Below are 18456 nucleotides of genomic sequence, written 5' to 3'. Positions count from 1 at the left end.
GTAAAAGTTTTATTGCAATTTTACAGTTGGTTTACATATTCAATTGTTCATGGATGCTGCTTTTCTATGCTTTATCCATGTTGAACTTGCTGGCTAATTTTTAATAATACAATCATTTACCACAATACTGTTTACCTAGTACACACAGTAAACCTCATTTGGATGGCCCATGTTACCTGCTCCATAATTTTAATTTTCATTGAATTTTAATGTAATTTAATTCCTCTTATTAAGTGTAGGTTATGTTTCATATTAACCTTGTCCATAACTAAAGATACAAGTGCCATCTGTTGTGCTTTTGATGTATTAACACGGCTATATGCGGCCATCTGCCATTCAGCAATTCTACTGCCAATGCCAGTTAGACCATCCAGCTGTTTGGCATCCAGGCCAGTTTGATTTATGCAGGTCTCTGTGTTGTGACCTCTTTGTTGCTATAACAATTCAAAGGTATTTGTAATTCTTCATTGGTTTCCTTTAACAGTTTGTCTGTCCCATTGTGGCTATGGGTTGATTTCTGAAATTCAGTTCTTTTTAGTTATTCTGATGACTGGATTTTCATCCACATGATTTTATGTGTATGTGGTTGACATACAGCATTGGTAGCTAGCACAATGAACTTCATTTGACAGTTTTACATGAGTGTGGTTGACGGTTTTATCAAATTATTGGTGCACCTTAGAACCATGACTTACAATGTTTATAGGATAGTTATTTAATTAGCATCCTGTTTTTTCCTTTTAGATAATCTGATGATGCCAACCATGGCTTAAAATGTCATTTTTAAATAAAAATAACTTTGCAATTGTGACAGTTTTATTTTCAATATAATTAATTATGATTTAATAAAGCATGAATACCCAGAATTTGTGTGTTCAAAGATTGGCACAAACAGAAACTATATGCATACAAATGTAAGGTATAAATTATTTCACATAGACTAAAATGCATATACATGTCACTATACATTTGGACTTCATTACTGACAATGTTAATGCTGTGGCAATACATATCATATGCTGTTGCTTACAATTAATAGATCAATAAGATTTTATACATGATTGTTAAAAATGATCACAGTAACATATGATATGCAATATGTATAATCATAAGGATATTAATCATTGGAATCATAAGGCAAACACTGACGTATGCAGACACACTTATCCTCTTTGGTTGACTTGTAAACATTAATTTATCACCTGTATTGTCAGTAGTATGTAGAGTGCCTCCAAGTGAAATTTAGAACCAGACTTAGTACACTGAAAAATGATTAGCAGTGCTTGGTACATTTTACTATCAACAATGTAACATATTTTACTTCTTGATGAGGCTGCTAACACTGCAGAAATGCATTGTCCTTAAGTATTTTTATATGTATGAACACTGTCAGTCTTATTACTTTATAAGTGAGTATGTAACACCTTATTCTGGGAGTTCTTGTCTGTGTGTATAGTTAAATATAAACGTATTTCCTTTGTTCTTTCCACTGGTATACAGGATACCTGATGATGATTTGAGGACTGAAACTGACTGTAGTAAAGAAGTATTTATTAGCAGCTCTTGGCAGTGAATCATGAGGCCTTTTTAAATGTTTATTCACATCTTTCACTTTATTTTGTGAAAAGGAAAAATATTTAGCAGGTATCAAATTACCAAGTTCTGAGATATCTGAAAAATGTTCTAGAACTAACTCCAGAGATAAGCCTTAGAAAGAGCTTCTGTATTCTGAAACACTATCCCTGAAAGTTTAATTTACAAAAAATTGGTTCACTGATTCATTTGTACCTGCAAATATGTGGAATAGCTTGATTTTTTAAATCACCTACAACGCAAGTCAAATATACTTCAAATGTAGCTGCACTAATGTGCTTAATTAATTCTAGGATGTGAATTTTCTAACTGAGGTTGTTATCTAGCTGTCATTCTCAAAACTGAAGTGTCTGTTTCTTGTATTTCACTGTTTGAGTATACATTTTTATAGCTTGAGGAGTTGTAAAAGAAGTAGTCAATTGTATGTTTTATGTCTTGTCCAAATTTAATAATAATCCAACGTGCCTTTAATAATTTACTGATATTTTCAAATATCTGTGTCTTTCTGGTAAGAGGTTTGGTATGACTGTTTTTTCCTATTCTTTTAGAATTGGCAGAAATGATGAAATTTGCATCTCCTGAAACATGCAAGTGGAATATCATTCATATGAGTATGCATCAGGAACAACAGAAGGCCCAAAACAGAAACTTGTGGTATACTACACTATAATGCGTCCAGTTTTATGTTTACAAGAGCTGAAATTGGCTCCCTCATATCTGTCCCCATCACTCACTGGTGAAACATAGTCAATCAAACATGACTGGTGTATGTAGATATAACAGTATGACCATTTGTAATTTTAGAAGAAAGCATGTTTCATGTATGTAAATACCATTATTTTTTGGTTTACCAGATATTCATATATGAAAGGAGCAAACTAATTTTATGCAACTTATTTTCATTATTTGCATGTTTACAGATGTTGGCATTATTCTTACACTGTGTCTGGAATAAGGGCACCAATATGAAGGAAAATCTCCAGAGACAGCAATTATGAGATATCCATATGTATAAGGAAAGATGATTAAGGTACATATTCTTGATAGGGGAATAGGTATAAGGAAAGAAGAGTAAGGTTTAATGTCCCATCAACAATGAGATTATTAAAAATGGAACATCAGCTTAGCCTGGGGAAGGATAAGGAAGGAAATCAGCAATCAGCTGTGCCCTTTTCAAAGAAATCATTCCAGTATTTTATTAAACCAATTTATGGGAACAACAGGAAATTTAGATCATTGAGTGGGGATTTAAACTGTTGCCCTCCTGAATATGGGTGCTCCACCCACCCCCACCCTTGTCACGCACACAGGCACACAGTACATGCTCATAATATACACTAAGTTTCAGTAATATTCCTCTTACAGCTTACATTTTTAAGATGATAAAAGGAACACTGTGAACATAATGATACTCACTTTCGTGCAGCAGCAACTAAACTTGTGAATGACTTCTCCCAAGCATACATCTTGATAACTTGGATTCCAGAAACTATCTCATTCATTATGCGTACCCTGTTATCTGTGCGAATTGCTGTCTTGTACCTGAATCTGGAAGTTAGTCTACCAAGATAACCTGTAGAATATTGAACACTGTGAATTTATTTTCAAATAAAAGTTTTAAACAAAATTTTAAATTGGATATTCCTTGCTAAAAATGCACATAGAATCATGAACTTCATAATACAAGAACATGAATATCAATTAAATGTAAGTATTAGCTACAGTTAAGCAAGACAGGACAACTAGGAGTAACTCAAAAAGGAGATGCCATGCTGAGCTTCCAGGAGGTATGTCCCACAGTGCACTATAAACTAAGTGAAAGAATCAGATAACAATAAATAGCTGACCAGGAATCACAAGAAAGTCATAATGATTTTTGCTTTTAATCTTTATGAAGTTATAGTTGGATCTTAAATATCTGATAATTTTCGTTAATGTGGTCACGTAGAAGTTACAGTTTAATAGAAATTATGAAATAAATTAAATAATGGTAATTCCAGGTAGGACTTCAACTATGTAGGAAAAGACTGCTACGTACTGTAAAGAAGCACACTAAGTTGCTATCAAGCCCAATTAAAAGACACTTACATAAACCTTTTGGCCATAGCCTTCATCAGCAAAAGACAAACACACACCATTCATACACACAAGCAAGCACACCTCATGCACACACGACCACCAACTACGGCATCTCAGGTTGGAATGGCTTATAAATTAACGAGTTATAAAAGAAGACAAAGGAATTAGTTAAAGTACTTAACCTTTTTGGATGACATTTGTTTATTATCATGTTTCCTTCAAGGCCCAGCCCTTTCCAGGGCCATGAAATACTTTAATCTCTATGAAAGAATACATGGGTAAGTCTATTTAGAAAACAAAGGGGGAGTTGGCAAAGGTACATGGTTAAAGTCAGTGGCAGGCATAAAATGTCATCTGAAATCATATTGGATGCTTTCTCAGAAAATTAGTTTGAACAGTTAGTTCAAGATCCTATTCAAAGTGTAAATGATTGCAAAAACATACCTGACCTCTTGCCAAAAATACTTCTGAGCAAACAGGGAGCATTATGAGAGATACAGGGATTAGTGACCACAACGTCTTTGTAGCAAGACTGAATACAATAACATCCAAATCCACCAAAAATAAAATAAACACAAAACATATATATTCAAAGAAGGAGATGAAATTTGGTGCTGCTTTTCTAAGAGGCAATCTCCACTCCTTCCATTTGACTATGTGGTTTAAATTAAAAGAAATAGTATCAATGGAAATTGACAGGTGTATACTAAGTAAATTAATGAGGGATGGTACTGATCGCCCATAGCACACAAAACAGGTCAGAACACTGTTGCAGAAGCAATGAAAACAGCATGCCAGATTCAAAAGACAGCAAAATCGCCAAGAGTGGCAAAGTCTCACGGAAGCTCAAAATTTAGCACAGTCTTCAATGTGAGGTGCTTTCAACAGATTTCACAAAAATACTCTATCTCAAAAACTAGCAGAAAACAGAGAGAGAGATTCTGGTCTATTGTAAAGTTCACCAATGGCGAACACAATCAGTACCTTCACTGCGCAATAGCAATGGTAATGTTACAGATGACTAATACCAAAGCAGAGTTACTAAACTGTTTTCTGAAATTCCTTGATCAAAGGAGATGAAGTAAACATTCCGCAATTTGAATGAAGAACAACTGCCATCATGCCAAACTTAGACACAGGTATTCTCAGTGTAGCGAAACATCTTAAATCACTAAGGAAAGGCAAGGTCTCTTGTCCAGATAGTATACACGTTAGGAACCTTTCAGAGTATTCTGATACAATTGCTCCTTACTTACCAATTACACATAACGGGTGCTAGTCAAATGATCCATATGTACAGCCTGGAAAGATTCACAGGTCACACCAATACTCAAGAAAGGCTGAATTACAGACCAATATCTCTGATGTCAATTCACCACAGGATTTTGGAACATATACTGTGTTCAAAAATTATGAATTACCTCCAAGGAAACAATCTATTAAGATGTGGTCAGTACATAATCAAAAAATGTTGTTCTCATTTAATACAAACAGCTCTTCATTCTCAGGAAGTAATGAGTGCCATCAATAGGGGTCTCAAATTGATTCCATGTTTTTAGATTTCCAGCACTAGCGACATCTAATAAAATTGCTTGCCTACAGAGTTTCATCTTATTATGTTACTGAGTGCATGATTTTCTGTCAAAAAGGTCATAGTTCACAATAACTGAAAGAAAGTCATTGAATAAAACAGAAGTAATATCTGGCATTCCTTAAGGAAGTGTTAATTGAAGCAGCCCACCAGAGCTGGTGTCACCAAATGTATACTTCATTTGCTTTTCTAATCGAACAAGAGAGCGATACAAAAATTGGACATTGACCCTGATCCAGAGGCTGAGCAGTTGCATGCAATGTCATCTATACTATGAGAACAACTGACACTAATTGTATATGGCAGAATGTTTGAATTGGTATGCGCAACAGCCTGATTGGCTAACTTTACTGACAATTAACTTGAAAATGGCACAATGTACTGATTTTGTACTTAAGAGTTATTTCTCAACACAACCTATCCTCCAACACCTTTACAAGCTTTTCAGACTATTTCTGACCACCCAGTATAAATGATTTAGGAGACAATCTGAGCAGCCCTCTTAGATTGTTTGCAGGTGATGCTGTCATTTATCATCTTGAAAAGTCATCAGATGATCAAAACCATTTGCAAAATGATTTAGACAAGATGCCTGTATAGAGCAAAAAGTGGCTAGTGACTCTGAATAATAACAAGTGTGCACTCATGCACATTAATATTGAAAGGAAACCGCTAAATTTTAGGTACATGATAAATCTCACAAGTCCAACACCTTTGAATTCAATCAGTACTTCAGGATTACAATTATGAATAACTTAAATTGGGATGGTCACATAAATAACGTTGTGGGAAAAGCAAACCAGAGGCTGTGATTTATTGGCAGGACACTTAGCAAATGCAACAGTTCTACTAACAAGACTGACTCGACTATGCTTGTCCATCCTCTTCCAAGTATTGCTGTGCAGTGTGGGATCCACAAAACAAATGAATGATGGAGGACATTGAAAAAGTTCAAAGAAGGGTAGCTTGTTTTGTATAATTGCACATGAGGGTTTTGTAGATTAGGCTATGGTCCATCCAGTACGATAGCTGTAGGAGACTCAGAGGTGTAAGTATGAGATGCAAAAGAATGCTGCGCTGTCCACAGATGAGAGCATTAAAATCCTAGTAATTAACTACCTAAGATTCACAACAAAATGCCAGAATTTGACGTGCTCCTGCAAAGTTGTGAAGCACACATAATACTAACTACAGAAAACTGATTGAAAACTGAAATTGACAGCAGTGAGATTTTTGGGGAAGGTGGTGTATCTGTCACAGGAGATAAGAAACTCAAATTCACAGAGATGAAAATTGAATCTGGATGCAAGATTGTTTTGGCAAGCCTCAAGTATCAGGGTAAGCATAAGATAGTAACTGGATCCTTCTATTGCCCACCAGACTTATCTCCTGATGTAACCAAAAACTTTAGACAAATCCTTAGTTAACTTGTAAGTAAGTTTCCCAATCATAAATGTAAAAATCAGTGTAGACTTTAATCATCTAACAATCAATTGGGAAAATTACAGTTTTGTTAGTGGTGGTTGTGACAAGACACTCTGTGAAACATTACTAAGTGGCTTTTCTGAAAACTATCTATAACAGAGAGTTTGGAACCCCAGTCATAATGGAAATATACTGGATCTAATGGCAACAAATAGACCTGACCTCTTTGAGGAGACCTGCACTGAAACTGGTATCAGTGACCATGACATGGTTGTGTCAACAGTGATTACCAAAGTACAAAGGACAATGAAACAAGTAGAAAGGTACATATGTTCAGTAAAGTGACAAAGAAGTAGTAGTGTCATATCTGAAAGGAACTTGAAACTTTCAGCACAGGGCAAGAGCTTGGAGAGGAACTGCTCAAATTTGAAAGAATAGTTGACCATGCATTGGATAGATATGAACCCAGTAGAATAGTTCATGCAGTCACTGTAGAGAATCTTAAAAAAGAAACAAAAAACTACTGCATAATAAGTATGAAACAATGCAGAGGACTATGAAAGTGAGAAGCTGAATGAAATGAATTTGACTGTCGAGAGCAATGCATGAAGTATTCAATGACTACCATAGCAGAGCAAAAACAGTCTCAGATCACACTTCAGTAGTGATGAGGAGTAAGCTGGAGTGTAAGAGATTAGTCAGGAAGAATCAGTATGCAAAGAAATGGGATACAGAAGTACTAAGGAATGAAGAAGTGTGATTGAAGTTGTCTAACAATATAGATACTGCAATAAGGAACAGCTCAGTAGGCAGTTCAGTTGAAGAAGAATGGACATCTCTAAAAAAGGCAATCACAGAGGCTAGAAAAAAAAACATAGGTACAAAAAAGGTGACTGCGAAGAAACCATGGGTAACAGAAGAAATACTTCAATTGATTGATGAAAGAAGGAAGTACAAAAACGATCAGCGAAATTCAGGAACACAGAAATTTAAGTTTCTTAGGAATGAAATAAATAGGAAGTGCAGGGAAGCTAAGAGGAAATGGCTGCATGAAAAATGTGAAGAAACTGAAGAAAGAAAAGAATATTAGGAGAATTGACACAGCATGTAGAAAAGTCAAAACAATCTTTGGTGACATTAAAAGCAAGGGTAGTACATTAAGAGTGCAGTGGGAATACCACTATTAAATGCAGAGGAGAGAGTGGATAGATGGAAAGAGTACATTAAAGCCTCTGTGAGGGGTATGACTTGTCTGAGGTGACTGAAGAAGAAAAAGAAGTCAATAGAGAACAGATATCCATCATTTTGATTTGCAGCTCCTTGTATTGGCCATGTTTGCAGTTAAAATTGTTGGATGTGAGATCCGCTAGTTATGCAAAACACCATTTTTCTCAGTACCCAAACATGTTTCGGCACCACTGTGCCATCAACAGTGGGTTCAAATGTAACGAATAAATGAAAACGAAAACCCACTGTTGACGGCACAGTGGTGCCAAAACATGTTTGGGTACTGAGAAAGATGGTGTTTTGCATAACTGGCAGACCTCACATCCAACAAAGAGAACAGATAGGTGATCCAGTACTAGAATCAGAATTTAAAAGAGCATTGGAAGACTTAAGATCAAGTAAGGCAGAAGGGATAGATAGATAGATTCCTTCAGAATTTCTAAAATCACTGGGGGGAATAGGCAAGAAAACAACTATTCACACTGGTGAATGTATGAGCCTGGTGAAGTACCATCCGGCTTTTGGGAAAATATCATTCGCACAATTCTGAAGACTGCAAGAGCTAACAAGTGTAAGAATTATAACACAATCAGCTTAACAGCTCATGAATCCAAGTTGCTGATAAGAACAATATACTGAAGAATGGAAAATAAAATTGAGGATCTGTTAGATGAGGAGCAGTTTGTCTTTAGGAAAGGTAAAAACACCAGAGAGGCAATTCTGATGTTACAGTTGATAATGAGAGCAAGACTAAAGAAAAATCAAGACACATTCATAGAATTTATCAACCTGGAAAAAGCATATGACAATGTCAAATAGTGCAAGAAGTTTGAAATTCTGAAAGAAAGGAAAATACAGGAGAACTTTCCAGATTTAATCCTCGTACACTGAAAATATGAGTGAAATAAATGTTAGGGTCAGTGGTGTCAGAAAACAGCTGAAATTGTTGAAACTGAACAAAGTTTCAGGGCCCGAAGGGATCTTTATCAGATTCTATATTGAATTTGCAGCTAAGTTAGCTCATCTTCTAACTATAATCTATTGTAGAGCCCTCAAACAAATAGCTCTGGCAAGCAGTTGGAAGAAAGCACAGGTCACACGCAGTTAGAAGAAGTGTAGAGATCCACAAAACTACCACTCAGAATCCTTGAAATTGATTTGTCGTAGAATCTTAGAATATATTCCGAGCTCAAATGTAATGAGACATCTCAAAAGCACAGATCATGTGAAACCCAACTCATACTTTTGTCACATGACATAATGAAAGCTTTGGACCAAGGCAGTCAGGTAGATGCAGTATTTCTTGATTTCTGAAAACCATGTGACTCAGTACCACATCTATGTTTATTGTCAAAAATATGATCATATGGCATATCAACTGAAATTTGCGACTGGACTGAGGATTTGTTGGTAGGGAGGGCACAACAGGTTATCGTGGATGTAGGGTCATCGTCAGATGCAGAAGTAACATCGGATGTGCCCCGGAGAAGTGTGTTGGGACCGTTGCTGTTCATTTTGAATATTAACAACCTTGGTGACAATACTAATAGTGATGCAGTTATCTATAATGAAGTACTGTCTGAAAGAAGCAGAATAAATACTCAGAAACTGATAAAACTTAAAAGCAGTGCGAAGATTGGCAACTTGCTTTAAATGTTCAAAAATGTAAAACTGTGCACTTCACCCAACAAAAAACATGGTATCCTATGACTATAATATCAATGAGCCACAATTGGAACTGGCCAACTCCTACAAATACCTGGGTATAATACTCTGTAGTAATATAAAATACAATGATCTCACAGGCTCAGTTGTGGGTAAATCAGGTAGTAGACTTTGCTTTATTGGTAGAATCATGGGAAATGCAATCAGTCTACAAAGCAGATTGCTTACAAATCACTCATGTGACCAGTTCTAGAACATTGCTCAAGTGTGTGGGACCCACATCAAACACGGGTGGATACAGAAAAACTTCAAGGAGGGAGTGCTGAAGATATCTTGAACTACCTTTAATTTTACTGTAATAAAAAGTAATCAAGTCACATGCAAAGTTTAAGAAAGTTTTATTTAAACTGATTATACACATATACGAGACAATGCCATTTTGAGATATAAAAAAGTAACAATTATGGTTCTCTTCCTCAAATGATGAATTCTATGCACCCATTCTTCCTGGCAAACTGGTTAATTACGTCAATAGGACATGTGCTATGTGTCAGCTATCTATGTGCCAAACAGAAATGTATAAAATACATTGACGAGGGCACACATGCTACATAGAAAAGTACAACTACTCGATAACTCGCTTCAGTCGAGTCGACTGACAAAAGAAATGAACAAATATCATGCGGGCTGACTGGCGAGGGCAGTGTGGGTGACAATGCGGGCAGCCCCACGAGGAGGGCAGCGTGCACCCTTCATATGTATCTGCCAATGGTCTCAATTAAGACTAACAGAGGATTTTGAATGTACACAAAGAAGGGCAGCAAAAATGGTCACAGGTTTGTTTGACACATGGGAGAGTGTCACTGAGATGTCGAAAGAACTGAACCGGCAGACTCTTAAACACAGAAGTAAACTGTCATGAGAAAGTCTACAAACACAGTTTCGAGAGTCATTCTTTAAACGATGACTCTAGGAATATACTACAATCCTCTATGAAACGCTTGTATAGAGTCTGACAGGATAAGACTAGAATAATTAATGCAGGCACAGAGGCATTTAAATAATCATTCTTCCTGCACTCCATACGTGAATGGAACTGAAAGAAACCCTAATAATGGATACAACAGTTTGCAGAGTATATATGCAGATGTAGATGTAGAGAGCCACAGATGTGACACATGAATTGGGGTGGCAATCATTAAAACAAAGGGACTTTTCGTTAGGGCAGGATCTGCTCATGAAATTTCTATCACTATCATATGAAAATATTTTGTTAGCACCATCCTACATAAGGAGATATGACGATCATAATAAAATAAAGGAAATAAGAGAACAGAACGATTTAAGTGTTCATTTTTCTCGCACATAGTTCAAGGGTGGAACAGTAAAAAAACAGATTGAAGATGGTTCAATGGAGCCTTTGCCAGGCACTTGATTGTAAACTGCAGAGTTTTCATGAAGATGTAAATGTAGATGGTAGATGTAGAAGAAAGGATAGAAAATGTATATATGGTATATGTACATTTAAAAAATCCTTTGATCAATATATTGTGAAAACATAATACAATAAATTCTTTCTTGCTACAAATTTTAGTTTGTATGAGTATTTATAAACAGAAGTTTATAAAACAGGGGGTATTCTCATCTTTAGACATTATGATTTTGGAGAAAATTTGATATTTTTTTGCTGTATTGAGACTTTTTGATTGCTCGCAAAGCATTTCACCATAAGTGGCAGCATTCTGGGAACCCACTATACACAGAAAAGTTACCATTCAATTGGTCATGGCTGTAAAAGGCAGCCATATATATCAGTATATAAACATGTAACATAAATGTATATACTTCAAGAAATAGCAAAAATTCTCTTTTGGTTTACTGCTAGATTTTGGCTAAGTAGTTTCCCACTGCATACTGTTCAGGTTATCAAGTGGACTAAAACCATATCATCTACAGAAGAACATGTAATTCTCTGGATAAGGCACAGTCATGACACTAAATTGTAGAAGGCACATGCCTCCTGAAAGCACAGACCTAATGGAAGAGTAACAATGGAGGAAAAGCTGGTCAAAAAGGTTTAAGACTACCACTAAATTTAGAATAGAGAAACTTCAGAATATAGCTCTCACACTTCAATCTTGCTATAGCTTCCTTTGCCCTAGATTAGTGATTTCCCAATGACTGGTTACCAGAAAATGGCCAACAATGCAAGAATCTGCAATAGGATTCCAGCTGGACAATCACCAAATGCATGTGCAAATTTTATACAATTCTTGCTAGAGAATAATAACTGATAAGTATCTAACAATACAAACAATGGAAATTCAAGGATGTAAATGATACACAAAAATGAGGAAAGATAGCCATTCACCTGTAGCTGATCAGCAAGTGATCCACCGACATACATAACAGTATAGGCTTTATTAACTTTTGAATACCATACTTGTCTATTTCATGCAAACACTATGCCATAGACAACTAAACACACCCAAATATCTTGGCCATGGATTACAACTTTATATGTATCATACAGCTACATGAGTGGTTGTCTCTCCCCAATTTTGTTCACTGTAAATACATGAAGCAGATATTAGAAAGACAGAAATAATAAACAAACACAGATATAATTTTTGGGCATCCAAATGAACCATCAGTGAAAATGCAATAAGTACACTGACCACTCTCTCACATAATTAACCTTAACATGCACCTCGCTGGGGGTCATTTCCCATTAGCAAGTAAAGCTGTTACTGTATATTGCATATTTCTTTTCTCTGCTGTCTTACAGAATCTGACTTAGAGATATATTTCATCATTATCATATTTCCTTACTAACCTTGTAAAGGAATGAACAGCAAAACACAAATAATACCACCAAATGCTGCTACTCCAATTTTTGTCCATATAAAGTATGTTATGATAGCTGTTTCTATAGGTCCAATCCACAAGTAATGTCCAAGTATAAACATCATATCAAACCTATTGACATCGTTAGCCATAAGATTTACCACTTGTCCAATGGTAGTTTGTGCCAAAGCAGTCTTATTAAGCTTCAGCGCCTACAAAATATCAAATAAAACAGTAATTGTAAGCAGCTGTGCATAATGGCAGCTACAACATATATTAAGTTAGATGTTTTTGCACAAAACTGTTACTTTCATTTGCATTCATTTACTTCATTTCATCAATAGCTCTCAAGCAGAACAAATTCAGTTTAAAACCTCAGGAGACAGAATGTGCATAGTTACATCATTGCATATGTGACTAATTTAACAATATGTGGAACAAAGGAAAAGTAATTGTTGGATAAGGATAAGAAGAAAAAGTCTTGACATGACAAAATATAGTGATGATATTAACTCATTTGTTATGTTGGAATTTGCTGTGCACTTAGGTAAGAGGAGGGGATTGAAGGTCAGGGCACCCTCTTGCCTCTGGGGGTGACAGAGGGCAAAAGGGAGAAGAATCAGCAATAATGAATGGAATAAGAATGGAGAAGGCAGTGGAAACCATTACGTTATGACACGTGATGTGTGTCTACAGAAAATGTAGCCTGTAATTCAACAATATCATGATGATCTTTCCACTGGCAAAAGGCACTGGATTAGCCTCCTGTTTGGATCCATGGTGGGGCTATCAAGCAAGTTTTGACCATGAATAAAAGGTGGAAAAACCAAAGAAACAGTATTAGTCTACAAGTAAGAGCATGAAATGTTGGAAGTTTGAATTTGGTAGGGAAGACAGAAAATCTTCAAAGGGAAATTGAAAGGTTCAATCTAGATATAGATAAACCTGGTACATGATATCCAAGAAGAAGACATATTCACCAGAAAAAACAACCCATATCAAAGAATAAGAAGATCTGATTAATTTTTACAGGTGGAGACTGTTGGTGGAAACTGGGAGAGCACTGGAGTGATTCTATAACAATCAGTGGCACATTTTGCAGTATTCAGTGTACCTAACTGAGACTAAACTGTTTAAATTTTAACATTAAAATTAGAAACATGAAGACAGAAGATATTCAACTTATTAAAGAATGTTATATGTAGGAATGCTGAAGGCTTTAAATAATAATGAGGCAATGAAAGAAATGTTGGAGAAATTTGATACACAAGCTGAACAGACCAAAGGATTAAAGACAGATACCAGGGAAATAAAAGGTGAAATAAAATCTGGTACTGAAATCTCAAAACATGAAATTTCAGGATACACTGAAGACCTGACATGCAAAGTAAATGTCAATAATGAACATTTAGGGGTATTACATGCACAGCTTGGGATCCATATGCAAGAATGTATTACTGAAACAAGGTACTGTATAAATAAAATTGCTAATGAAATATATGGCATAAAAGTGCACATACATAGGTATTTTGGTAAAATTACTGAGGATCTACAGAAAGAAGTGTATGGTAATATAGACTTAGCTGGAAATGAATTTCTGTGTCCCAGTGAGCGTATTAGAATGTATGATGATCACAAGCCTGATACTGAGACATATTTGGACTTTAATGTGTTCTTAAGCGAACATGGAAATCACATGAGGAGAGATCAGGACAGTATGGAAGATCTGTAATGTTTTTTTTCCATACAGAAGCCATTACATACCTTCCACACAGTCTCAATTACTTCCCATGTGATTTCAATATTTTTGTAGCCCTGAAGAAAGACAATCATGCCTATCAATTTGCTTCAAACAAAGAGATGTACATCTGGGTACAATCATGGGTCTGTAGTTACAAACATCTTCTCATGAAGGCACTGACCACTTGTTTCACAGTGGCACAAATGTTTTAACAGTTATGGTGATTATTTTTGGAATAATAAACAGTTACTTAATTTTCTTACATCTGTCTGGTTTGCATTTGACTGCCCCTTAAACTAGCTTAGCATATTGTAATTGATTTTTGTTATGTTCATTGTGTAGTTTCTTGATCGAGACTGTAGCAAATCTTAAACCCTGTGTCGTTCACCTTAAGGGGAGGATATGTAGTGTGACAGAGTTTGTGAACACACTGCTGCCTTTGCCACCTGAGCAATTTAAAGATACATATTTCTTTTAAAATGTAAGTAAAGAATTTCTACTCATTACAATTTTATGAAATAGTTGCAAAATGTGTATTTTTTATGTTTCATGTTGAACATGCAGGTATCAGAATAACATGGCCTCATATACTTCTTTGGGACTGGACAATCGCTAAGTCAGTCAGAGCGACAGCTTCAGTCGATGGCCAGCAACCGCAAGAAGATACCACTTTTTTGTTCTGATTCCCTGTGACAATTATTGCTGTGACTGTCAAATAGAGAAATATCTGTTCCTTTCATGTCCAACCACACTTCAATATATACATATGAATTTAAAGTTTATATGGGGCATATATTGTATGCTAATACTGAGATATATTCTGTGACAAAATAGACCAGCATGAAGTTGTTATGTGGAGAAAAGTATCTGCGGTGTTTAAATTTCTGAAATAGTGAATAGAAAACCCTTTCTTCTCATTTGAGATATCATGAATATTTAAAAGAAAACGGACTGTTTTAGAAAGAAAAAGTATTGAATTCTATGTAAAAGACAAAGCTAATGAAATCTCTGGTTTTACTATACAGTACTTCACAAAGTACACTTCATGACAGGCTAAAATTAAACAACAAAAAATCCAGAATGGAGTGCAACAATGGCTGGAAGCTCATTTTTTGATAGTCTTTTTGTTGTGCTTTTCCACAACTCAGCATCTCTGCTATATGGTGAGTAAAACTGTCCTTTTCATAATATTGTTTTAACACAGGTTATATGATATGTTACAAAAAGGATACTATAAGTGATCTACCCTTGAAAGCACAATACCTTTTAATATCAAGATTGCTTATGGTGAGCACAGTTTCTATAATTATAACTTCAAAATATCTGAGAATTGTTTGCTGAATACAGAGAGTCATGCTAGTTGCAGTGTGACAGTGTTAATTACCTCTGCTTGAAGTTACAGCAATGAAAAAATAAACAATAATATGATACTGTTACCTTAAGCTATTGTATTAATGAAAAAACTATATGGATGCTGACAATAAACACCCCAGACAAGAACTTCCATACAAAGTGAAATTATGCTTGCATAAAATGATCAAATTAAAAATATATACAGAAGAAATATGATGTATGCGGTACGTCAGTGCATGGTCACATGAAAAGAGGTGTATCATGGCAATATCAGCATCACAAGCAGAACATTAATAGGCACAGAGAGTATATGAGGATGCTGAACAGTAATTCAATATGTAAAGAAGATTAAAACCTAATAATCATCGGGTTTTGGAAAAGTATAGTAGGGGAAGGAATAGAACACAGAGTTACAGGAGAATATGGGCTTAGCAGTAATAATGATAGAGGAGAAAGTTTCCTTGGCTTCTGCAGTTAACTTCACCTAAAAGTAAAAATATGATGTTCAAGAATTATTTCAGAGTGGCACATAGATTCAGAGATCAGATATTGCAACGTAATTCATACTTATGAGCAGATATTGATTTAGATCACAATTTAATAATGTTTGAGTTTAAGAGAATTATCAGTAAGAATCAGTGTTGAAAGAAGTGCAATACTGCAAGTACTGAGGAATGATGCTGAGCATTTGAAAGCCTCAGAGGAGGTAGATACTGCAAAAACGAATACCACAGAATGTAGTTCACCTGAAAAGGAATGGACATTCCTTAAAAGGGCAATCACAAAAGATGGCGAGACATATTTAGGTACAAGAGAGGTAAGTGTGAAGAAATGTTGAGTAACAGGATGAGTACTTCACTTGATTAAAGGAAATACAAATATGGAGGAGGAAATACAAATACGGCCTTAAAAAGACCGGACTGCAGCAATATATGTCACTCAGCAATGAAATGAATAGAAGTGTATGAGACTGAAGCAGAATAGCTGTAGGTAGGACAGATTTAGCACACAGAAAAGTCAAAATAACTTTCAGCAAAATTAAAAGCAAAGGTGTCAACACTAAGACTGTCCAAGGAATTCCTCTGCTAAACAAAGTGGAGAGACAAAATAGGTATAAGCTGAAAGGGAAAAGTAGTTCAGAAGCTGCAAAAAGGGGATTTTCACCACTACATGACAGAGGTATATAAATGAATTGGTGTAAGAAAGATACTATAAGTAAAATATCACTAATAATAAAAGGTGACTGACAAACTTAGGAAACTATGAAGGTAACAAGAGGGAGGAAACAAAACAACATGGAAAATGGTGAAAGATCTCACATATGCTGATTTATTTTCCTCTTCATATTTTTTAAGAAAGAAAAAACATTGAGTTATCTAGCTACCAAGTTTTTGTTACTGTGTGCAGAATGGTAATCAAATTCATGTTCTGCTGGTAGTTGTCCAAATATTCTTATCCTGCTACCATGCACCAGTCCTCTCTACACTCTTATACAACTGTCTCCATTCTACACTTCTTAACACTTTCCATTAATACACATCTATTTCTATTCTATTGCCTTAACTTCCCGCAACAGTCAATAAAAGGTTGTAAGAACACTGTACTACACTAATTTGTAAAACAAATGTGCAGTGAAATACATTATGTATCCAAAATGTGGCATACCTTCCTGTAAAGAAGTGAACAACTAGCAACTCTCATTTTGAGGCCCAAGTGAAACATTGCCATCATATACGGATGAAGGACAATGGCAGAAATCAAAGAACACAATATCACTGCAGTAGCATACAGATATGCTTCCGATACTGGCATGGTACTTCCTGGTGAGAAATACTGTAACAGAAGACCAAGAAAGAGTGGCTGTGCCACCCTTCACATTTCACCAAAGATTATCAGATACATTCATGATACTAAAAAGCTTGTTTTCAGTAAAGAATATGAAAAATATTTCAAATGTATAACCCTAATTTCTCTAGAACATGATAGGAAGTTGTTGGCTCATATTACACCACTGGCAAAAAAGTCTGAGGTGAGAGTTTGAAAGTACGGACCTGTAAGTTATCAATAAAATCAAAGTTTTCATTCATGGCACATCACTATTCAGATTATGTCGGTGATTATGAACAGAAAGGGAAGATAAGCTAATGAAAATCTCTGAAAGGAAAGTAGGAATATCAACAATTATGAAAAGGATAGATTGTACTCACCATAAAGATGACATGCTGGGTTGCAGATAGGCACAACGAAAAGACTGTTGCACACTAATCTTTCAGCCAAAGTCTTCTTGAGAAAAGGAAGGAAAACACACACACACATTCACACAAAGTGCACCTCGTGGTCCACCTCACACACATATGATCGTGAACTCTTACTGCTCTAGCTGTCTAGAGCAGCAGGACATGGTAGTTTTGCATGAGTGTCATCTTTATGGTGAGTAGTAATCTATTCTTCTCATAATTGTTGAAAAGAAGGTAGTTCACACATTTTAAAATGGAAGGAAGGTTTTAGGTGTAAAAGTTAGTGAGTCCACCTCGTCTTATCTTGTGTTCTTTCTTAGTCAACTATGCTACAAGAAGACATTACAATTTTGTGCAGAAATAAAAAACATTCTATAAACAACAGAAGAGAACTAAGATGAAAATCTTTAAAACTTCACCACAAACTACATTCCTGTATCTGTGGAAAACATCATCATCAAAATTATTTGTTGGTAGTGCAACAGAATCCACATCTGTGGAGCAGCACACACTAGGAAACTCTTCATCAGGCTATTTAATGGTGATGAGATTGATTTTCTGGCTAAGATATTTTAAAGTTTTAGAAATCAACTGAACTATTGTAATCTTTTTTTTCAACGTGCATTAGTTAAGTCACATAATGTTCCATATACTGTGTGCTCTGTGGGTGATAAACTTCAAAGTTGGGACAAAAATTT

General features: G+C 35.5%; 1 protein-coding gene across 2 annotated transcripts in view; it reads right to left on the bottom strand.

Annotated features, from left to right (window-relative positions):
* Nucleotides 1–18456, bottom strand: part of LOC126236177 (probable multidrug resistance-associated protein lethal(2)03659) — a 298489-nt gene that overhangs the window by 200568 nt on the left and 79465 nt on the right. Inside the window, exons 5-7 of one of the 2 annotated variants that reach the window (XM_049945273.1) lie at nt 17187–17391; nt 12417–12639; nt 3010–3166 (exon numbers count right to left, since the gene is read on the bottom strand). In XM_049945273.1, the coding sequence (XP_049801230.1) occupies nt 3010–3166; nt 12417–12639; nt 17187–17391 (585 nt within the window). The remainder of the gene's footprint in view (nt 1–3009; nt 3167–12416; nt 12640–17186; nt 17392–18456) is intronic. The other variant, XM_049945274.1, reaches the window with a different exon arrangement.

The sequence above is a fragment of the Schistocerca nitens genome, chromosome 2, assembly GCF_023898315.1.
Source record: "Schistocerca nitens isolate TAMUIC-IGC-003100 chromosome 2, iqSchNite1.1, whole genome shotgun sequence".
Lineage (NCBI taxonomy): Eukaryota > Metazoa > Arthropoda > Insecta > Orthoptera > Acrididae > Schistocerca > Schistocerca nitens.
This window is presented reverse-complemented; position numbering and strand designations above follow the sequence as displayed.